The sequence below is a fragment of the Tursiops truncatus genome, chromosome 8, assembly GCF_011762595.2.
Source record: "Tursiops truncatus isolate mTurTru1 chromosome 8, mTurTru1.mat.Y, whole genome shotgun sequence".
In the NCBI taxonomy this organism is placed as follows: domain Eukaryota; kingdom Metazoa; phylum Chordata; class Mammalia; order Artiodactyla; family Delphinidae; genus Tursiops; species Tursiops truncatus.
In genome coordinates this window covers 78,607,366-78,631,600 of record NC_047041.1, presented here as the reverse complement: position 1 = coordinate 78,631,600, position 24,235 = coordinate 78,607,366, and the positions used below count along the sequence as shown (strand labels likewise).

The 24,235-nt window shown below is 34.1% G+C and overlaps 1 protein-coding gene across 2 annotated transcripts in view; it reads left to right on the top strand.

Annotated features, from left to right (window-relative positions):
• The window catches only part of KIF18A (kinesin family member 18A), an 80,320-nt gene extending 56,690 nt beyond the window's left edge, over positions 1-23,630 (top strand). For both annotated transcript variants that reach the window (XM_019948502.3, XM_073808723.1), the window contains 4 exons: positions 12,869-13,307; positions 14,051-14,158; positions 19,723-19,832; positions 22,334-23,630. In XM_019948502.3, coding sequence (XP_019804061.1) covers positions 12,869-13,307; positions 14,051-14,158; positions 19,723-19,832; positions 22,334-22,416 — 740 coding nt within the window. In that variant the 3' untranslated portion in view covers positions 22,417-23,630. The remainder of the gene's footprint in view (positions 1-12,868; positions 13,308-14,050; positions 14,159-19,722; positions 19,833-22,333) is intronic.
• The last annotated feature ends 605 nt before the right edge of the window (positions 23,631-24,235 follow it).

Genomic DNA, 24,235 nt, shown 5'->3' with positions numbered 1-24,235 from the left:
ATATCTAGGACAGTTTCCATTTCTAACCTCTCCCCCTCTACAATCTACTCTTCACCCTAAAATGATCTTCCTAGCAAAGTTCAGACCCCTTACTTAGAAGAACCTTTAAAGGCTTTCCCAGCTCCATGCAGACTCACTTCCCTATGGCACTCAGTGTCCCAACCTCCTCTTAAACATGCTTTCATTTTCTTGCCTCTACAGTTTCCAGGCTTCTCCCTCGATCTTGAGTGCTACTTTCTCTCCATCCCACATCCTAGCACATTAAGATCCTTATCCTCATTGACAATCCAATTTAGATACTGCCTTCTTTGTGAAACCTTCCCATTAATGAGTCCTCCCCACTTTGCCTGCACACACTCTTTTACATTTCCATTATATTTTTTATTCCATTGTTATAACAATTATCATATCTTACCTTCCCTCTCCCCAGCAAACTATAACTTCATTGACAGTCAAAAACAGTTTTTTCATCATTTTTAGGTTTATTGCCCCTTTCACTAATGTTTTAACCTCATTTTGCTTTTTTTCACAGAACCCCTTGTTATACACACATTTTCCTATCAAATATGAATTTAAGTAATTTTTGTTACCTGCATATTATATTTACCTAATCCCCTATTAATGAACGTTCAGTTGTTTTCCCTTTCTTGCTGTTGTAAGCAACACTCCACTGGACATCTGTGTGTGTGTGTGCATATTTTGCGACTTGTTTAATTATTTCCTTAGGCTAAGACCCCCAAAAGTAGAATAGTTAGGTCAAAGGGTCTGTACATTTTTAAAGCATTTGATATGCATTGTCAGGTTATTCTCCAGAACTATCATAAGTGTACAGTCCACCCCGATAAAGGGGGGTAGAAGGTGAATATTTTTTTAATGTGCTTTTGTCCATTTGTATTTCATTCTGAGTTACCTGTTTATCTCCTTTGTCTTATTTTTCTATTATCTTTCATTTTCCTTATTTACTTTGTTTGATAGATAGATGACCACATATGTATATATATAGATATACATATATATACAGACAAGAGCTTTAAACACTTTGCCATATATGATACATATTTTTCTTTTACTTATGGTGGTTGTTAATTTCTACATAACCCAACTTTAAATTATAAAGGTATTTATCTATTTAATTCACATTTATGTTTTCTTTCTTCTAGTAGTAGTAGGTAGATGACATCTCAGTTTTGAGGGGTTGAAATGGTATAGTGCCTTCTATTCATATTTTTGGGTCTGTGAAGAAAATTTTGTATTTTTAAGTCTTCATTATAATCATATTTATATATGTTATTACTTTGTATTGCTTGGTTTCTTTACCTGACTTGCCCCTGGTAAATCAATAAGAGACTTTAGTTATGCCAACAACAAATATGATTGATATATGAGCATATCACTTTTCTTGCTGTGAGCAACAAATTATAAAGTAGGAAAGTTTAAGTGAACATTAAGATCATATAGTGCTAAATTCTGGTTCTGTGTTTGAGATGAACCCCACTGTGATTTTCCTGGTGGCCTATAATTAATCAAGAATTAGTATGACCATTTTAAAGTGGAAATTCAGTAAAAACTATATACATTGCTAAACTATATGATTTTTATGATGTAAGAATATTATAAAGTAAGGGTTTCTATTACTTGGGCCTTTCTTTTTTTGCTACTATGAAACATGTGTAAGTTTTAACTTCCTTTTCCTCTGTAATGGGCATTGGTTTAAAATTATTTAGATGTGACTTGTTGTTAATAATGCATTGATTTAAGGGCATTTCTAATAATAATTAAAAGAATTCATTTAAAAGTAAAAATATACTGACATTTCCTAAAACTGCTTTTAGGAAAACAGACAAAACAAGCCTGTTTTTTCTGTTTTCTATTAAAATGCATGTTGGATGATGTGTAACAAATTCTAAACAGTATACTTACTGCTGTTTATTGATTCATCTATGTTTAGGTATTATCAGCTCATTCTAAGAGATGAAGATTTAGCTCGTTTACACCACCACTTTCTTTCTTTTTCCTACTAATGTACTAGCATATTATATAATATATAATTATCTTAAATTATATAATATCCTTGTGTATTAGTAGGATCATATAAGAAGTGGCCTATATTAATATATGTAACATTTAATCCTATGGCCTCGTTAAGGAAATTTTTTAAAATAAGCAAAAAAATAAATATTGTAAAAAAAATCTTTTAAAAGTAAAAATATACTGACATTTCTTAAAACTACTTTTAGAAAGACAGACATGAAACAACTCTTTCCTGCTTTCTACTGGAAATATTTTAGAGTCCTAAATCAAATCTGTGGGATAAGCTTCTTGGAGAAATGAAATATTTGAAAGATTGAAATAATGAAGCAAACTACATTATGCTCACAAGTGGACTTAAATAACTTAAAGAACAATGCAGCCAGTAAATACATTTTTACATGTTTCTCTTCAGGTGTAGGCAATTTCTCAAATGTCTTTTTCATATATTTCTTTATGAGACTCTCCTGTATTTCACTAACAAAGTCAAAATATCTAATTTATTGCTTTTATTGCACCGCCATTAGTTGATCATATTCCTTAAAATTTCAGAAGTTTGGGGGAATGATGGCAAATGGCAGGTTAATATCTAAACTGTGTTTACTTCTTCATTAACCACTTAACCAGTCATCAAATATTTGTTCATAATTTCTTTTAACCACTTAGCAAATATAATTTAGTGATCAGACAAATTAATTCTAATTTTATTACTATTTTTACTGTTTTTGTTTTGATATTAAGTTGTGGCTTATATTAATAGCATATTTTATTCTATAAAATGCTACACAGACTACACAAATGTTAACATTCTTATGTTGTAATCTAGGTAACATTGTGTTAGAATTTGGAATACTACTGATGAAAATTGTATTTTTTCACTATCCACAATTTTAGCACTTGCATTTAGAGTTAATTTTGAAAGTGGTTTTAATACTTAAAAGACTTTGAAAGGCTTGTAAACCTTGGCAGTCTCAACAAATGTTTTTTTCTGACTTCCTTTTTAAGTCTCTTTATGGACTTACAGTAAACAAACTTTTTGAAGCGGGAATCTCTAGCCATAATGTAGGAACAGATAAATAGAACACTAAACCACTTTATCCTGAAATGCACATTTTCAGCTGTATATATGATGCCTTAAAGCACCATATAAATATTTTAAGATATTTCTTAAACTATTAATGGTTAAGTATTACAAAGACTAGGATTGGATTCATTAAGCAAAATTTACCCTAGGGTTTAGAAGAGGGACTTTTCTATATCTCTCATTAGCTCTGATCTGTTTCTGATCACTTTTCAAATCCTGGTCTAAATTGTAGGACATAGTCATTTTGAAAAGTTATATTATTTAATCATATAACTTTCATTGCCTACCCTCTTCCCTAAACCTCTTCCCTAAACCTCTTCCCTAAAGGAGTTGATGAATAAATCTCTAGCATTGTTTATGCATTTTTTGCTAAAAAGACTTCATAACTATAAAAACAACAATAGGGTGCATTATATTGTTATTTTATTAATATGTGCCTTCAACTATATGAGGTGTTAAAAAGCCCTAAGAGATCGTCTTGAATTTCAAGATAACTATGTTAGACCTTTATAAGTAAAGCAATACCAAAGTTATTTTTCAATGAACATTTTCTCTCCGGGAAGTTCCCAAACTGTTCTTTAGAATTATATGTATTCTAGTTAATTTGAAAACAGTAATAGAAAATGTCTTGATCCTTAAAGTGGTATCCTCTCTGTTTTTTGTTTTTGTTTTTTTTTTTTATCCTCTCTGTTTAATCATCTGAATATCTCAACAGACCTGTGAAGAAATTAAAGTATATCTTACCTTCGTATGGAATCTAAATGTAAAGATAAAGATAGGTATAAGAAATATCATTAAAGCTAGAGGTCTTTAGGACACTTAAAATATCTGAAAGCAAACTGATTAAATCCATGTCCTCATACAAAATATATCTTTCATTTCTTAGAATTTTTGCTATCTAAGCTTTATTTTTATTTCTACTATTTATTATGTGCTATAAACTTTAAAGCATAACAGAATTACACATGCTAACGTTCAGATTTCACAAGTGGTTTACCTCTTCCCTGAAGAAGAGGAATTTTCCTTCATTCCTGGGACTCATGACTTTAAATCCATTCTGCTCATTCTCACCATATTGAATGATTTATTTTTGCTGATTGATTCACATTTTTATTGGCCCTCTTTACATTACTAGGTAGATAACTGTTCTGCCTTTCTTTTTGTTGCATGCTAGGGAAGACATAAGTAGGAGAGTGAGATGATAAGCCAGTGGAGAATGGGGCTAAATAAAAGATCTTTCCCACCTTCCCTAGGCCTAGAATGTTCATTTTGCCCTTCTATTAGATTGCCAATTCCATTTCATGTTATCTGCTTGCATGTTTCAGTTTAGACTCATAGCTTTGGCTAGTTTGACCCCACTCAAAGTCCACAGATTTGGGGTAAAGCTATCCCAGGACAAGCAAGAGATGTGATTTTGGACTGCTCTTTCCTTTTATAGCCCCAAAGTTTAACCATTTTTCTTTTCATTAAAAGATTCTGCATGTGTGTGCGTGTGTGTGTGTGTGTCTGTCTCTCCCCTCTCCCCCTGCCCCCTCCTTTTTTCCCCCTCTTCACCTCCACCTCCTTTTAAAATTCAGTTTATATTTTTATAAAAGTAATACCTGCACATAATTTAGAAAGCTAACAAGTACTATAATATTTGTGTAGGTATTCCTTGCCCTATTGCTGCCCACTCCCAATTCTTATTCACCTTTTAGCTATTTCTTTTGATTTTTCCTCCTAATTTCTAAATTTAAAATTTATACTGCTAATTCTTATTTGTTTTTATTTTTCCAATTTTAGATGTTATCTACTTACTTTTATTTCATTTCATTTTAAAGGATTTAACTCCTTTACAATGTGTATATATTTCCTCCTGTCCCCCTTTTTGCCAAAAGAGTTTTTCACCTTTTTAAAAATAAATCTCTAGAGTGTTATCAAGTAAATATCGTTCTCTGTTGAGCTACGAAGTGTATAAATTCTCTTTCTTGTACAGCTTTATGGTTTCTGTGTGTAGTATTTGTTTTTTTTTCCCATCCTCTTTCTTGTTTTCTCCTTTATTCTACGGAAGTTCATCCTCCATAAAATTCTGGAGAATGGGTGCATAGGAAGTAAAATTTTTTTAGACCTTGGATGTACAGCAATATTTTTATTTTCTGATTGACTAGGTATGGAATTCTAAGTTGGAAATAATTTTTCTAAGAACTGTGAAGACATTGCTCCATTGATTTCTAGATTTCAGTGTTGCCATTAACTGTCATGCCATTTTTATTCTTCATACTTTGTGTGGGACTTTTTCTCCCAGGAAGATTTTGGGATCCTTGGTATTCTGAAATGTCACAATGCTATACCTTGGTGTTAGTCTTTTTTAAGTTCATTATGCTAAACAGTTTGTGGGCCTTTTGCACTGGAAACCTTTATCCTTTCACTCTGAGAAATTTTCACATATGTATTCAAGCACTTCCACGTGCTTACATACATAAACCTCCATAATATGTTTCTGCCCTTCTTTCTGTTCTGTCTTTGGAACACTTATCATTCTGATGTTGGATCTTCTGGATTGATCCTCAAATTCTATTATCTGTTTTCTAGTATTTACCTCTTTTGGTTTGTTTGTTCTTCTTTCTAGCAGGTGTCTTCCACTTTATCTTAGAACCTTTACTTTTATTTTGTTTTCCTCTCATTTTAAATTTCTAAGAACTCTTTCTTAAAATTCAGTGTTTCTTCTTATAGCACTTCGGTTTTTCTTCATGAATGTAATAATGTCTCATTTCTCAGAAGATATTAATTATGGTTATCCTAATATACTCATTTATTTCCTCTCACTTTTTTTTCCTGTGTGTAGTCATATGTCTTGATTATCATGTTGAAAGACATACTCTCAAATATCTGGTGACCCTGGTTGTGTTCTGTGTACATAGTTCGGTCTTTCAGCTAATGAGCCATATTTCCTTCTGCTCTGTTTTCTGTGACTTTTTCACCCCCTTTTCGCTCATGGGGTCTGTATGTACATGCTTTGATTTGGTTTTGATGGGGTTTTTGTTTGTTTTTTTTCAAAATTGGGATCATGCTGTATTTAAATTTCTTTACTGCTTCATTTGATGGGATATTTTCCCAAATCATCAGATAATCTGTAAAATATGTCTTTAAATAACCGTGTAATTATGTATATCCCATGTTTTATTTAGCCATTATCCTAATTGATTAAATTCTCCCTGTGGTAGGAGCTTGGTGTAGGTAAAACGTGGCTTCTGGATTATCAGAAGGCCTGAGTTTGTGTGCCAGTTCTGCCTCTCCTTTATACTGTATTATCCTTTTACTGGTCCAGTGAGTTTCCTCTGTGCTTATTAGTAGTATGGTTCTGCCCTTAACTTCCTGATAATCAAGTAGATAGTAAGGTCCAGAGATATGGGGGAAGTGCATTCCTTTTCATGGATCTCACAGCCCAGGGAGTGTAGAAAAGAAACCAGAGCCTCAGGTAGCCTCAGGTAGAAACTTTGCCTCTTTGCCACCAGTGCTGGGAGCAAGGCCCACAGGGTTGGGCACTTTCTGTTCAGTGTTCCTTTCTACGGTGAGACAGCTAGACCAGGACTGAATCTTAGGGCCTCTTAGTGCTGCTGCTAGCGTTCACATATTGTCATTTCACTGTATCTCATAGTGTTGTCTCACCCTTTCTCCTCCTACCCTATCTACTCCCTCATCCCTGTTCCTCATTTAAGGAACTTCAGTGACATTCTTCCAGTGCCTTTTACTTCACTCCCAAGGATAGCATTGAAGGATGAAGTGGGGAAATTATAAGTTATTCTCTCTATGCCTTCCTTTTTTCCAGTTCTAGCTACACAATATTTCTCATAAGGTCCTCTACTGTCCTGGTGTGCAGATAATACTCTTCTCTTATTACTAACATTAGAGCAAGTTTTCTCCTATTTCTATTATATGGTCATTTTAAAGGGAATCTGGAAGGGGAGCTACATACCTCTACTCAGATTACCACCTTGGTTAAAACTGGTTTTCTTTTACAAAGTTAACCTTCATATCTCTTCTTGTACTAAGGGTGTTTCTAAGGCGAGACATTTAAGGCGGAGCCAACCAAGGACTGGATCTTCTAGTGAGCAATTTAAGTATTCGGTGCCTTTCTATCTTGTGCCCCTACCAAAAAGAAAAGGTTCTAATATCATGTATATCATATATTACTTGATTAATGCATTCACTACAAGACCACATTTTGCATTTTCAAGGCTTCGCTAAACATGGATTTAAAATGCATTGGCTCCTTTTAAAGTAATTGAATGTTCAAGATAATTAACAAGATATTGGGAGTGAAGCAGTCAGCGCTTGTGTCTGAAATCGCAGTATGTCTATGTCTGGAAGTGAAGATAAATGTTTCAGTTGTTTGAGGGTGTTTAGAGATGAGAAAGTAGAGTGCCTGACCTAAAAGTAGATGCCCTTTCCCATCACTCTATTAACTTACATCTTCCCCTCACATTGCTTTTCGTACAACTTCCTAGGAGCCAAAATCCATTTTCAATAAATTTTCTTCTTTCTGCCACCCTTGTTCTAGAACCATTTCCTACTTAGCCTCACTCTCCTTCCTTCCTTTTCCCTACCCCAGCATGATAATAACACCCATCATCTCTAACTAAGAAATCATACCTCAAACCCCAAAGAGACCGGAGAGGGAAGGAGGCAGGTTCTAAGACACCTGAATTCACTTGGATCAGAGCTCCTCAAGGGGACAGGACTTCAAGCCTGATGAGTGGAGGCTGGGAGCAGGTAATGTCAGTAAGAAGAGAATGCCAAATTTGAGGGATGATATTTAGGACCTTTTGAACTTCTCTGTAATTGTGCATGTCAAATGATTCATGGTTTTATGGAATGTTGTCAATTTCTGTAAAATGGTATAAAATTAATATATACTACTCCTTTGTGTGAACTCCTTATCTTTGTTCCTGATTGTCAGATACCTCATCACACCTATGTATGTTATTACATACATTCTGGATTTACTTTATATAATTTTTATCTGATTATTTGATTACCACACCCTTCCCACATCTATCACTACTACTACCACTCGAGTCGAAGCTCTTGTTATTTCTTGCCTGAGCTATAGCAATAGTCTTGTTACTGTTCTTGTTCCTTGTTTCCTCTCTTACCCATTCATATTTTCTCCACACAGTAAGCAAAGCAATCTTTTTTAAAAATGTAAATCAGATCACATCATAACCATGCTTAGAATCCTCCACAGATAGCCCTTTGCACTTGGAATAAATCCAAGCCCTTATCCATATATCCTAACACAGGCTGGCCTCTTTCAATATCTCTAGCTTCTCATTTCTTCTCTCCCTCTAACTCACTACACTTCAGTCACACTAGCCTTCTCTCGTTTCCTTGAGCTCAACAAATTTATTGTTGCCACTGGGTCTTGCGCTTCCTGTTTCCTCTGCCTCTTTCCCCAGATCTTTGTAGGCCTGCCTCCTTCATAGCCATTCAAGTCTCAGATCACATATCCCATTCTTAGAATCACCTTCCCTGGCCATCATAAACCACACCCCTCCTATCTCCCATCACCCTCTACTCCACTTTTCTGTCTTACTGTCTTTACAGCTCATATATCATTATTAACGTATTAAGATAATTTATTTTTCTGCCTTCTCCCCTCAGAAATGTAAATTCTTAACTGTTCTGTTTTCTGCTATATTCTCAATACCTAGAAAAGGTCTGGAACATGGCAGTGCTTAATACTAGATGAACGAACAAACAGTGAATCTTTTTATGCACATGCAGTCCTCTTAGGTTGTTTTTCTTGTTCCATAGCTGACTACAGCCTTTTTTTTCATTAATCAAATAAACGTTGATACCATATTGAAAATAATAGTAGTAACTTCTTTTAAAGGTCTCGACGTTATGGTTATTGTTATTATTTGGACATGAATTTCAACAAGTCATATTCACATAACCATGGATCATAACCATTTCAGAGCAATAGAAATGCAGTACACCTACACTGTGCTGGAGAATTAAAGTTCCAAGACATGGTCTAGAAATAACAAAATTTTTCGGAACATAGGATACCTGCTACCTTCTATCCTTAGTATATGATGTAGTAGGCTGGTTCTTTAGATGGAGAGACCCTGGAGAGAAGACTTGCTGTCCTCCCAAGCAGCTGCCAATCTTTTCCATCCTACTTTATAAGAGCCTACCTTATAACGATGCATTTTTAATGTCCTGTCACCTCCTGTGTGGCACCTCTATTGCTGAGGTATTTCATTGACTACCATTACCTATTAGAGTCCCTTGTTCTGAAAGTCCTTAACTACATGATTCCTTTTCTCGTTTTATGGGCCCTTTTTAAAGGAATTATAATCTTCCTCCAGGTTCCTTCTTTGTCATTTCCACTCTGTAGGCCAAAGAATTACAGAATCTTGTTAGATAGTATTTTCCCAGGCTGAATCACGGGAAACTACAGACTCCCCAAGCCTGCTTTTCTGGAAAGTTACTGCACATCCTCTAATGGAAAAGTACAGCAGATCTCTTTTATAGACATAGACCTAGCATATCCAGTGGTTGTTGTAGCCTCTAATCCAGCACCCTCCAGTTTGCCATACCCACTTCAAGTATTCTTGCCTAACTAAAGGGGAATGACTATTTATTATATAGCTGTATTTATATATTCTGAATATCGTATTCAAAATGAAATCTCATGTTGTTTATCGTGCTCTTTTAGTCTTCAGGAATAAATGGAATCATTATCCCCTTACAGTTACAGTGAATTGACTGTCTAATTTTTATTTAAGCCTTTAAATCTTATTTTGCTCTGATTATCTTCTGAACCTTTCTTAGCAACTAGTCAGCCTAAGTAGTCCTGAATTGACCATCTATTTTCTGCTCTCTTTTTATTTTATCTGTACTTAATAACTGAGAGGATAGAAAGAAAAGAACCCCCTGGATTTGTATTTTGTACATGCTGTGTGTCTGTAGCATCTCTCCTTTCAGGTCCAGTAAAACAGTGGTATGTGAGTCCATTATCGGCCGCATCTTCATGTTTCTCCTTCAAGTTATCATATCCTATCAGGAGAGAAGAATTATAGCTAAAGATAATGTCATTGTAAGATTACTATTGCTTTCACTGCAAACTGTTACTTAGTCTGATCTTACCAAAATTTGATATTGGATCTATGTTTAGATTATCCCAAAGAACTGGTAGATTTTTTTTTTTGGTGTGTTATGGAAGACACCCCCCCACTTTTCATGCTGTTTATAAGCAATGGAGAAAACATGGTCCACCATCATGGGAATTTGCCCACTGCCACTCCAGAGATTATCCCTCCGTAGATATGCACAAGAAAAATAGTTACTCTGGATAATCCTTATCCCTTGAGGTTTCATGGTCCATTGTGTTCTAAATTTTAGAATGTTGTTACGACGCCTGCATGTTCAAATAACACTTAGATGTGCTTGCTTTCACAATACCTTGGGTTTATATTACAGTTTATCATCAGCCTTGATAAACTGGATATCTGATAAACTGAAAGTGAAATATATTCAAACAATATATTGTTTGAAATATATTCTTTTGGTGATAATGATGTGCTGGGTATTGATGGAATACTGGAAAGTAAATTACAGCTTACCCTGTGAACGTCACAATGCTAACAGTTTAAGCCTATATTTCTAGAGCCTTTCCTTGAGCTCTAAGTATTTTATAGATATTATCTAATCCTAGAAAATCCCTGTACATAGAAAGATAGTATCCCCTTTTTTCTAGGGGGTATTAATGCCCACACTGCTTAAGTGAGTTGCCCAAGGTCACTCAGTGAGTTGTTGGTGAAGCCAGAAATAGAATCCAAGTCTCCTGACTCCCAATTCAGTTTTCTATCCTCGATATAGTTTTCTATCCTCTACATACCCCTGCTCCTTCTCCTGGGAAAAGAAGTTAATCTTCCAGCTATTAATAGCCACCAAATTGGTGGTAGCAGCACAGTGGAGAAAAGTTACTGTCTTTACACTGCAGCATTAGTATAAAAATATCTGGTAATGGAAAATTTGACAAATGTCATGTTAAAGGGAGTGGAAAATTATTTTAAGATCTGGATCTCATTTATCTAGTTCTCAGAAAAGTAAAATTCCTTAGTAGAACAGGGATCATATTTTTCTTCCTGTTTTTAAATTGTATTTCCTAGAGGGTAATTGTCAACCTAGCCACAGCAGAGTCTACTGTCAACTAATGTAATAAGAATAATGCATGTACTGTTGCTGATTGTTATAAGTGTATTTTCTAACTTGGTTGAAAGTTTGAATTGCTTTATTGAAATACACAGCACTTATTTTATTCAGCTTTCAGTGTTACTTAAGTTATTATTATATTGTAAAGCAAATATAACATCAATTGGGAATTTTACTGCCTGATTTGAAAACATGGTGAGAAATACACATTACAGTTTCTTCCCTGGACAGCACACTCCAAGCAGAGTTACTTTGTGTCAGGCACCATGAAGTTTACCAGAATGAAATAGGCAAAGCAGAAAAAAATATATATTAATTAAAAAATGCAACATAAGTACACTGGAGCTGATCAAGATTATTGTTATATATGTAATCAAGTCATTATTTTGTACACTAAAAGAAAGTGAGAAGTCTTTATGTACTTAAATATTTAAGCATGTCTAGTATTGTGGGAGTTCACACTTAAGTTCAAACAAAACAATTTGTCTCTTAATTTTGGAGCAAGGAACAAGAATTCCCCTACTAAAAATCTCTGGGCATTATGTTTCTGTTTAAAGATTACTAAACATCTTTAATCAGGGGAATGACATGATCAGAATTATGTTTTAACTGTAAGTGTAAAAGAGGCAGGATTGGTGAAGATTGGGAAATGCAAGGAAAAAGTAAAAATCTAGTTATATGGGACCCACGTGACTGAGAAGGTAGTGGCAAGAGGATAATTAGAAATAGAGTGTATAGCCATAAAAAAAGAATGAGATAATGCCATTTGCAGCAACATGGGTGGACTTAGAGATTATCATACTAAGTGAAGTAAGTCAGAGAAAGACAAATATCATATGATACCACTTAAATGTGGAATATAAGAAAAAAGATACAAATAAACTTATTTACAAAACAGAAAGACTCCCAGACATAAGAAACACATTTATGGTTACCAAAGGGGAAAGGAGGGGTAGGGATAAATTAGGAGTTTGAGATTAGCAGATTAAAAACTACTGTATGTAAAATAGGTGAACAACAAGGTCCTACTGTATAGCACAGGTAACTATATTCAATGTCTTATAATAAACTATAATGGAAAAGAATCCAAAAAAGAATATATATATAAAACTGAATCAATTTGCTGTACACCAGAAACTAACAATGTTGTAAACCAACTATACTTCAATTAAACAAAGAAAAAGAAAAGAAATAAGAGTATAGAATAAGAGGGTCAGGTACAGATCCTTAGAGAAATGTATACATTTACTGGATGCAGTTTATTTTCATAATTGCCCAATATCTCAAGATAGCTGTATCTATAATATTGATATTAGCTACTTCGTATCTATTTTCTGTTGTAGAATTTCTTTATAATGAGTTTATTAACTTTAACGTTATTAGCAATAACTTTTTTCTTTCCAACTTATTTATTTTCTTTTAAATTTTTATCAATTTGGCAGAAAATATACTTATTACTGGGGGTCTTTTTTTTCCTTCTCTTAACTGGTAAGGTTATTGGAAAACTATTTAGGCAACATTATTGAACTTCTTTTTAATTTTGTTGAACAGGCACATCTCCGAGTGAATCTAATCTGCTTAAAATTCCTCCACAAAAAAGAACCCGAAGAAAATTAATGCCTTCTCCCTTGAAAGCAAAACATCCCCAAAAATCTACACTGTCTGAAAATATGCAGCTCAATGATTCCCTCAGCAAAGAACTTCAACCCATTGTGTATACTCCAGAAGACTGTAGAAAAACTTCTCAATATCCATCTGCAGTGACCTTATTAAAATCATCATCACATACTACCAGTTTTCAGGCCATCAACTCAAATACAAACAGTGATAATTCTCTGAAAATGTGTGAAGTAGATATCCCTCTCAGCAAGAGAAAAGAATATGGCCAGGAGGATTTGGAGTCTACATTTGTTATATGTGAAGACACCAAGAGCTTGAAAAGTAAATTACCTGAACAAGAATCACTACCAAACAATAACATTTTACAAAGGTACACAGGACTATTTGCCAATTCTTCTTTTGTTTTATTTACATAGCCTTTAAACTATTAGCTTTCTTTTTCCTCTGTAGGTATATTTAAGATCTGTTTCACAGATGAAGTATGCTATCTTGATTACAAAAAGTCAGTGTTTTTACCTTCATTAAATCTTAATTGTCTTTCTCTCTAAATATTAATCCACTAACACAATATTGTGAAGTCTTTAATTTTAAAACTTAAGTTGATTGACCCTTGTTAGGCTAGAGGAGACCTTAAGATATATTTAGTTTGTTCTTCATACTCCAAAGTTAAGATGTTACAAGCCATCAGTGGATGATTACCAATTGTTTATTATTATTCATTAATATCTTCACTAAAGGAAATACCACAGTTTCTATTGATGTTTAGCAAACCTCAGCTCACTCTGAAATAGTCGTAAGTCTAAGGTATGGCTGACTGCATGTCATCCAAGCAAAAACATATCCTTCTCACTTAATATGTATGTTCACAATTAATCTAAATATGGGAAGAATGATACCTTCACCTTTCTATGCTGTGGGAATGCAGAAATCTATCTATGGTTTAAAAAAGAGAAAAGAAAAGCCCAGGCAATCAAGGGAAGTTTATAGTATTGAATAATGTTTTCCTTTATGTATTAAGACAAAATGATGTTCTAATTATGGAAGTGTATGCCCCCTTTTTTCTCCATAGTACAAATCAAAATTACTTTTTATTTTTCATTATTTAATATACAGGCTTGCCCCTTCTTCATTCTCAACTAAACATTCTCTGCCTATACCAAGCATAGTACCATCCTACATGGCAATGACTGCTGCTGCCAAAAGGAAACGGAAACTAACAAGGTACATTTAAACATAAACTGGTTCAGGCTTTATACACATGTAAGATCATCTTTATACTTTGTTTCCTACAGCTCTTTTTATTTCTTGTAATTAGACTATCAATTCACATTTAAGCATACATATAGTAAACCGCTCTGAATGCAGCACTAGTTTTATTTATTTATTTATTTTTGGCTGCACTGGGTCTTTGTTACTGTGCGCGGGCTTATGCTGCTCTTCTTTGTGGTGCACGGGCTTCTCATTGCAGTGGCTTCTCTTGCTGCGGAGCATGGGGTCTAGGCGCACAGGCTTCAGCAGTTGTGGCGCACGGGCTCAGTAGTCGTGGCGCACGGGCTCTAGAGCGCAGGCTCAGTAGTTGTGGTGCATGGGCTTAGTTGCTCTGTGGCATGTGGGATCTTCCCGGACCAGGGCTAAACCTGTGTCCCCTGCGTTGGCAGGTGGATTCTTAACCACTGTGTCACCAGGGAAATCCCAGCACTAGTTTTATATTATCAAAGGGAGATCTTGATAAAGCCCAAATATTTCACTTGATATTTGTATAAAGTATTCCATATTTCAGATTATTAAAAATAAATTTAAAAGTCTTCTGGCCTTCAGAAAGGTCATTTAAGTTTTCTTCTGTTGACAATTTTTACTCATTTGGTATTTCTCCCTCCAGACATTACTGAATTTCTTCAGTCCTAAAATTATATTATTTTAATGGATTTTGATGTATGACTAAAATGTGATGAGTGAATAGACTTCTGTTTCTGGCTATGACATTGTAGCTTGTATCAGACCAAGTTTTCCATCAGGAACAATTATAAAAACTGATAAAATTCAACTAACAGCTGCTTGAAGGCACTCGGGAACAACCAACACAGCCAGGACTTGAGGGTCTAAGATCTCAGAGGAAAGGAAAACAAGTTGTGGAGAACGAGACCTTCTCTGCCTCTTTTTTTCCATTTAGCATTTGCCAGTTCATGGCATCAAATATAGAGGTCAAGCCAAAAATGGAAGCCTATAGCTATCAACATCTCACTGAGCTAGGGAAACAAAATCTGTGTAGCTTTTGCCCTCAAGGTCTTGGCCAATTTCTAAACTCTGTGTAATAAGAGGCCACAAAACCAGCTAAAAGTGGCTGCCAAGAGGCTAAAGTAATAAGCAGAGTTTTGACCTTCTCATGGGACCAGGACACAAAAATTGTTGTTTAGGGATCATCATGGAGAAAAGGCCCTGTTAAACGCCCAGGGTTTTATTTGAAATCTTTGAAGGCCTATGCTTTAGGTAGGAGTGGGGCAAACTGGAAATAGACTGGTTCTTGAAAGCCTGAAACAGACCTTTGACCAGTTCAATCCCATTTTGGATCAAGGTGATCTAGCTCTATTTTGCCTACTTGCCAGAAGAAAATTAAATCATCTCTGAAGAATATACCACCTCCAGCCTCTACAGTTTTTCATATGCAGTGTTAAGCACTTAAGCAAAAGTTACCAAGAATGCCAGGGGACAGGATGAAATGACTGAAAATCAAGAGAAAAAAACAAATTAGAGAAGCAGTGATACAGATATTGAGATTATCAGATAGGGACTTTAAAAATTTAATTGTGATTAAGTTCAATAAAATAGATGATAATTTCCCAGAGAACTGGATTCTATTAAAATGAATCAAATGGATATTCTAGAACTGAAAAATAGAATATACTGAAATTGCAAACTCAAATCAATTTAACAGATTAGGCATGGCAGAAGAAAGTTTAGTGAACTGTAAGATAGGTTAATAGAAAAATATTCAAACCAATTGCAAAAGTATAAAAAGATAAAAATATAGAGAAGAGCAAAAAGAGACATATGGGACACAATTAAAAAGGTCTAGCATATGTGTATTTTGAGTCCCAGAAAGAAGTGAGAAAAAGAATGGGAAAAAACAGTATTTGAGAAGATGCTGGCTAATAATTTTCCAAAACTGACCAAAGTTGGCAAATCACAGGTTTGAGAAGCAATGCAAACTGCAAGCAACATTAATACAAAGAGAAACATACCTAGGTACATAGCAGTAAAACAGCTAAAAATTAAAGACAAGGAAAAAAGTCTTAAATATATTGAGTTATATGACATGAAGCCCATTATATAGTCTTTATATCCTGTAGCATAGAATGCAATGACAAGATACAGTGAATGGTTAAATTGTAAAATGGATCTGACTTGCTTTACCTCTTTTTCTTTAACATGTGATTATGGAGAGAAGAGCATACAATCTTAAGATAACTATTTTTTAAGTTTCCTATATTCCACCATGGACGTGTTATCATCCGGGCTAGTGCTAACAAATTTACAAACAGCCTATTTATTTGTGCCACATAGAGTATCATCTCATAGTTGCATTTAGCATCTGTCCAAAGTACCAGTGGAGTCTTGAAATGTTTATGTTTAAAATTCATGGATTGATTTTTCCTGAATGTCTCTGACTATCCATGACATTTACAATTTTGTATTTTGCTGTGTCACAAATTTGAATTGTGCAATTAGTCATATATGGGAATCAGTCGCTTAGCCTAGCTAACCACCATCGTCTGTTTTACCCATCTTGTCACTAATTTTCATTGTGTGAGTCATGTTATTCTTTTCTTTAATTAATGCTGGGAACTTTCCTTGTTCTTCACTGGTAGCATGCTCTGCTGTTGTAACTAAGATGTAGCAAAAGTTTATAGCTAAGAATAACTTTTAAATGTAAACAGAGTCATTATCAAAACCAAATGATTTTTCAAGAAATGTCCTGGTATGTAAATTGTGTATTTGGAGTGGGTTTAGATGAGTTAAAGGGCTTCCGAAATAAAATTAAAGGACAACTAAAGAAAGTAAGATTTCTCATAGCCTATTAATTGCTCTGTTACATTCCCTCTGGTACCAATAATTAGATCCTGCCATTAACTAAGGTTAAAAGAGATTAATGCTAGAAATGTACATAATTACTTTTTAAAAGAATCTTCCTTTCCCCCAATTAAATCTACATGAGCTTGAGAGTAATGGACTCTGGTATTTTCCACTTAACAGCTTTATGTACATATTTAGGTGTGTGTATATTTTGTTATGGTTTTTAAAAATGAGGAACAGCTCCATGTATATAATTACTTTTTTATTTTTTATCAGTTTTTCTCTCAAAAGAAAAAAATAATAACATCTAGAAGCACTGGATATTCCAGAAAACTACCAGACTGAATTTTTTAGTAACTACTGAAATTGAGAATATCAGATGTGTAATCATTTCAATTTATATAATCACTGTAACAGACTATTTTAACTAAATGTATCAATTTACCAAATACACAAATATATATGTAAATTTTTTCTTATAAATTGTATTTATTAGTTTGGGGTTTTGTTTGTTTTGTGTCTGGTTGGTTGGTTGGTTTTTTGTTTGTTCCACAGTCTTTCTTGGCACTCAAAAGTGGTCTCACACCTACATACATCTTTGGTTTATTTTGAAAAATGTCTATGATTCCAACTAGAAATTATCTCCACTGAAAGAATATGAGATGTATTATGTTTATCAAGCAAAAATATTATACCTATGTAAGGGAACAAAAGACTAATCTTAACTTTTATTAATAGTTATGGAAATACATTTGGCCTACAACTAGAAGATTCTGTAGGTTTCTTCTCAAAACAGTCTTTAAAATAATTTGAATTTGTACCCATACCAATTTTAGGTCTTTTTATTTTGTGATCTAATATAAATCTAACAAATTTATAACAAATGTTAAATATTTTATTAGTTGACTATGTTACCTAAATCCTAAAAATGTTTGAGTGTGTTTTACTTATATATAAATACATAACTTATTTGATTAGGCTTTGATTTCATTCCTAGAAATGTGAGTTTTATTCAAATAGATTTATTCAAAACCCTGATTTTCAAATAAAAACAATCTATGAGTGAAAACAAGGTCTTAGAACTAACCAAAGTGAAGAATCATACCATAAAATAATAAAGAAAACCTTAAGATATATTGCAGGGAAAACAACCCTCATCGAAAGTAACCAGTGACATTGATCTTTACACTTGAAGACATAAAATCACCAAATGACCCAAAAAGAATTTTTTCCTTAGACAGCTGATATATATATATATATAATCAAAACTGTATGTTTTAGTATCCAAAATAGATTTATAGTAACTTAGTTTATTTGGCACCATTTGTGAATAGAAAATTTCTACAACTGAATTTATTTACTTTCATAACACAAGTACTCTGTAACCATTTTGGGAAGATATTTGCATTCTTGAACAGAGCTGGCAAAATCATCATTATGAACACCATAATCATTTCTCTTACAGGCTCTAGAAAATTTAGATACATAGGTTGACTTATTTTTCCCAGCATTCACTGTGCTTATACCCATTTTTCTTTGCTAACATATTAAATTGCCATTTCTGACTAGTTTCATTGAGCATATAACCCATATTCTCCTGTTCCACAAACATAAACCCACATCACTTTACCACAGGTTTAGGATTACCAGAACAAGTTGTTGCCATAAAGGGAAGCCTCCAATTGTTAATCCAACTGACAAGCAAATTAATATCTTGTAAATTAATAACTTGTAAAGTGGTATATAATATCTTGACTAGCCAGAAATTTCCTAAAATTAGCTTATTTGAATCAGTGTGGAAAGGGATGTTCATCTCCCACTTTGACCTCCAATCCTGCCTGCTAAAACTTGATCCTCTGTAGGACTGGGAAGGGTTGGATTGCTATTTTTCAGGACCCAGATCAATCTCATCTCATCCACAAAATCTTCCATTTTTCATTCTTCTTCTGAACTCAGGAACCTGTGGCTTCTTGTAGTTTGAAAACCTGTGGTGCTGTTTTTTGTTCTGCCTTGTATTATTTTGTGTATTTGTCCTATTTTTCCCCCATCCCACCATATATCTATTATGTAAGTTTTCAGGACATGGGTTGTTTGTGCCTTACTCACTTGTATATCCTGCGACATGAGGCCACAATAGGTGTTTTGTAATATGTCAACTCAAATTGAGTTAGAAATTTGACCCATTAATAACATGAGAGTGATATAAATTTTTGAAGACAAAACAAATGAAAATAGGTCATTCTTTTCATTTCACTTTCTATAATTGCAATAATCAGAGAGAGATTCTCATTCTATTACCATGCTTTGATTTAAAAACAAGGTTTGCAAACAATCTCACCTGTTCATATTCCCCAGATTAGGGGTTTGGTAATCTGAGATTAGTTTTTCACCTCTTGCAGTGTGCTCCTTATCTCTACACTTTGAATAACAGTGCTTGCATGCAGTCCAGCACAGCACCCTGAAATGCTCTGTTAAAGAATTGTGACATACACCTCTACTCATAATCTCCAATTTGGACGTCATTAAAATCACACACTGCTAAACTTCCCTATGGGCCAAAAATTTATTTAGTATCTCCAATTACTTCTATGGGATTTTACAACTTAATATTTTAGTATTTCACGTTTTCTTTAATCATTATTGAATGTAGAATATGTATTTGAATTTAGAGATATAAAAAAAGACTTTACTAAAATAAAAATTTTCCCTTGAAGCTCTACATCAAATACCTCACTAAGTGCTGAGGTAAATTCTGGATCTGCCAAGCGTGTTCACCAAGATAATTCAAGTGATAAGCACTTCCAAGAAAACAGACCAACAATGGGTATGTTTCAGCTCTTATTTTGATATTTAATAACATGATTAACTAACATATGTATAGTACTTTACGTATTTTTACAGTGTTTTCATGAGAGTCTCCTTTTATGTACTCATCACCTTTATTATTGTACATGGTGAGTGTGGTTATCCCTGTTACAGATAAGAAAACTTAAGATACAAAATAAAAAACATGCTCACCCAAGATCACAGAGATATTTCATGATGGAGCCAGAACCCGGAACTGGATCTCCTAACTCTATATTCTGTACCCTTTTTGTTATCCATACTGCCTCGTATTGCAGAAGAGTGTGTAAATAATTTAACTAATAATTGAAATAATTAACTATGTTATTTAATAGGTTAGTGATTAAGTATATTTTACAGATAAACTATATCCACTTGAAATTTTTCTCTTAGCCTCTTATTTTTAATAATTTGGCCTCTGATTCATTTGTGCAATTATTGTGAGGTTCCAGTCTATACCTAGTTACAATCATATTTTAACTCCAATTAGCAAGTTGAAAAAAAATGCTGATGGTGGTGATTACATCCTCTCAATTGCATATGGAGGTGACATGAGTCCATGGTAAGGAAACATCTTCAGTGAAACTAGAGGTATATAGCACCCACCAATTTCTAGGCCTTTGTGTCCAGACCTATGTTTCTCTGACACTGTAGTTCCTAAGACTTCAATCAGGAAGTATTTATTTACTATGCAGTCACTATGTGCTAGGTTCTGTGATGAATATAAAGATCATTAAGACCCAGTTTGGTTCTTCTCTAAAGGAACTTATAATTATAGCACTTGGAATTTAAAGCGGTTTCATGAGATAACGAGTATGTCTAAGAATAACATGAAAACTATTATTAATTTTTTTCTGTCAATGCTTTTTCATTAGAGTAATATAAAATTTCTCAATAGCTTTGCCAAGCTGCATTGATAAATCCTTACTTCTTGTGGTGCCCAGTGGCAGTTGTTTACCTTAAGCTCAGTGGAAATGTCTTTCGTGCAGATTTAAAAATCAAACAATGAAGTCCTGAAAAGAAGAATTTACTATGATTATTTGGTTCAACATGCCATATTTAATAATGTTTAACATTGTGTATATGCAGTTGTTGTAGATATGTACTGTCCCACTGGTCTTCTGAAAAAGTTCTCCAGGAAGTCATAATCCTGCAACCAAATAATAAATTTATGATAATTCTCAAATAATGGAGACTTAGGTTTCCTAATATGCTTATTTTCTAAGAATAGTATAAAATGCATCAAATATCTTATATGTAAAGAGAGATGAATAATCTATAGAGAAAACAGTGGGAGAGAATACTAAACTACAGTACTTGCCAAAGAGGAAAGATTTTGTCTTGTTAAGGATAATGGAGCACTTAGAAAAAGGTATTAGTTTAAGGGAAGATAATGGTTTATGTACATTAGGATATCCAAGTGAAAATGGCCAAATACACATCAGGAATTACTAGAAAAGTAAAAGAGAACTGGGGCTGCCTTCCTTAGAATGTATTCAGCTGACTCCAACTAACAGTGTACAAATTAAAAAGAAAAAAAAAAGGAACATCAGTGGGAAAGAAGGAAACTCTGTTTACTGAGCATTTAGAGAAATAAGAAATAGTGTCAAGAGAATATGTGCCCCTAAAACTAAAACCTAATGTGATCAAGAAAATGGATGAGAGATTAGACAGACCCATAAAGAAGTCAGTGGCCCCCTTTTGTAACAACACTTTGTTGAGTAGAGAATCATTGTGAACACCGAAGAAGAACCAGAAGAGTGGACATAGATAGATGGAACACATTTTAGAGGTAGCCGTGAAAGGAAAAAAGAGCTATGGGATCAGGATCAGCACATTAAGAAGTACTGGACTCAAGGGCTTCCCTGGTGGCGCAGTGGTTGAGAGTCCGCCTGCCGATGCAGGGGACACGGGTTCGTGCCCTGGTCCGGGAGGATCCCGCATGCCGCGGAGCGGCAGGGCCCGTGAGCCATGGCCGCTGAGCCTGCGCGTCCAGAGCCTGTGCTCCGCAACGGGAGAGGCCACAACAGTGAGAGGCCCGCGTACCGCAAAAAAAAAAAAAAAGAAGTACTGGACTCAAATGATACTTCTAAATTGGAAAAATATGGAAGTTTGAAAGTCCTTGTGAAATAATCCAAAGAATGAAAAACAAAAGTTGATGATGCACAAAAGAAAGGGAACAATGTTCACAGAAGTAGTCTTTCCTTAGTTCAAGAACAGAAGTAAATGTGGTAGTTTATTCACTGACTTCACTTGATAGCTTTGGGGCAGGGGAAGGGGTGTACGTACACGTGCACTAAAACTTCAGTTTACAATGTGGAGAAATGAATTTCTACTTTCAAACCAAAGGTATTAATCTTTCTTTGTTGGTGTTCTGTTTTAAATCAGGTTAATTAACAGCTGTGAAGTTTAACGAATGGTGAAAATTCTTTTTGAATGATACTTTTACCATATTTATGTATCTTTTTATTTCTTCTCTAGAATATAAAAGAAACATCCATAAAGTAAAGCCAAGCATGGTTAGAAAATTTGGAAGAAATATTTCAAAAGGAAATCTAAGATAAGTCTCTTCAAAATCAAGGGAAATGAAATTGACAAGTCAGCTTTTAAAAGGGTTTGTTGCCAGTACCCTTTCAGAAACTTCTTAAAAATCTTTGAAAGAAGACCATCTTAAAAGCTAGGTTTACCCAAATACCTTCAGCAAGCAGAAAACGAAATTCCTTCTGTTTTGTGCTTTTGTATTCTAAGCAAATGTAAAATTTCAACAGAAAACGTGTGTTTTAAGTTTCTAAAATATTTGCTGCCCTTTAAAATACCTAAGTCAGTATGGTAGCAACTCAGTTTTACTATGCTACAACAAGTTGATTAGGACATTTTAGAAAATAGTAGGCTTAAATTATCTTTACTGTTTTTTAAAAATAAGGAAAATTTAGGAGTGATAAAATTATGACCCAGGATTTATTTGGTCTTTTCTTTCCAAAAATACTTTGATGTACAAATGTACATATATGTGCCCATAAAGTTGTTGTAAATATTATTTAAGTAGTCTTCATGAATAAAATACTAATATTGTTTCTCACTACTAGATACATTAAAGATGTAGATTTTATAGTGCTTGCTTTTCTGTCTCGTGACTACCCCTTACACACCTTAAACTATTATTTTTTATAAAATGTTACTTTTGTATATTTGTATTTCAGATTAGCTCAAGATATGTGGCACTAGAACCAAACCTGAAAATAACCCATAGGTTCCTTAATGATAATGAGAAGATGTTTTAATCATTTTCTCTGCTATAGGAAGTACATGAAGCTGCAGCTTAATCTTATGTCCTTGTTCACCTGCTTTGTTTGCCTTGTTTATCTTCTGAAAACAACAAGTATTTGGTTAAATGAACTTCTAATTTCATATGGCCTAGGACCTGTCCCATCAAAGCAAACAACCATTTAACAACCAGCTGCAAATTTTAGACCTTTCTGTTATTAGTCATGTTTTTCAAATCAAAATCTAGTTGAGAAAGTATGAGATGGAATAATGATCTTTGAAGTTCCTTCCAACTGTGACACTCATAATTCCATATTCATGAAAGTATACCTAGGATCTGATGTAGGGAGAACAACCATAGACAATTTTTGTTTTCCCTTTGTCATTAGGCCTTTGGTTGTATCACCTATTTATCAGCTACATTAGCGTCTCTATTATTCCTTTCCATCTATTTTAGGTAATTATATGTTTCAAAAGAAATCTTTTTACCACATACTGATGAATGGCTAGCTAGCAGGATTGTGACCCTACCTCGTGGTCCACCTCACACCATAAGACGTGAGTGATTTTCTTATATGCCATTTTTATCAGCTAGGGATTTCACCTTCTGTAAAAGTTACTAACAAAGCCTTTGCAATGCAGCCACATTAAGGGGAAATTAGAGAGAATAAATAGTAATGAATGTGGGAAAGGAAAACTGTGGAATATATGAATAAGGAAAAATTTCATGCATTTAAACTAAAACAAGGTGCTATTTAATAAGTCACTAGAAAGCAATTTTTAAATGAACTTATGTAGAAAATAGACCAATCATAAATATACGGCTAAATGAATTTTCACAAAGTGAACAAACCCACTAACCAGCCCTCAGATCAAGGAATAGAGAATTATCAGAATTCTAGAAGCCTCTCTTGTATCCTACCTCCCTCTAAGGGTGACCACTATCCCAGCACCATAGATTGATTTTTAACTAAAATAATTTATCTTTATTTTTGTTAAAAAACAATATGTTATTCCAGAAAGAACTGTAAACAATAAAAATGTGCTTCCTCCTCCCCCACTCCACCCCCGCTACCAATATCATCCCCAGTTGTAACCACTGCTAATAGTTTAGGTACC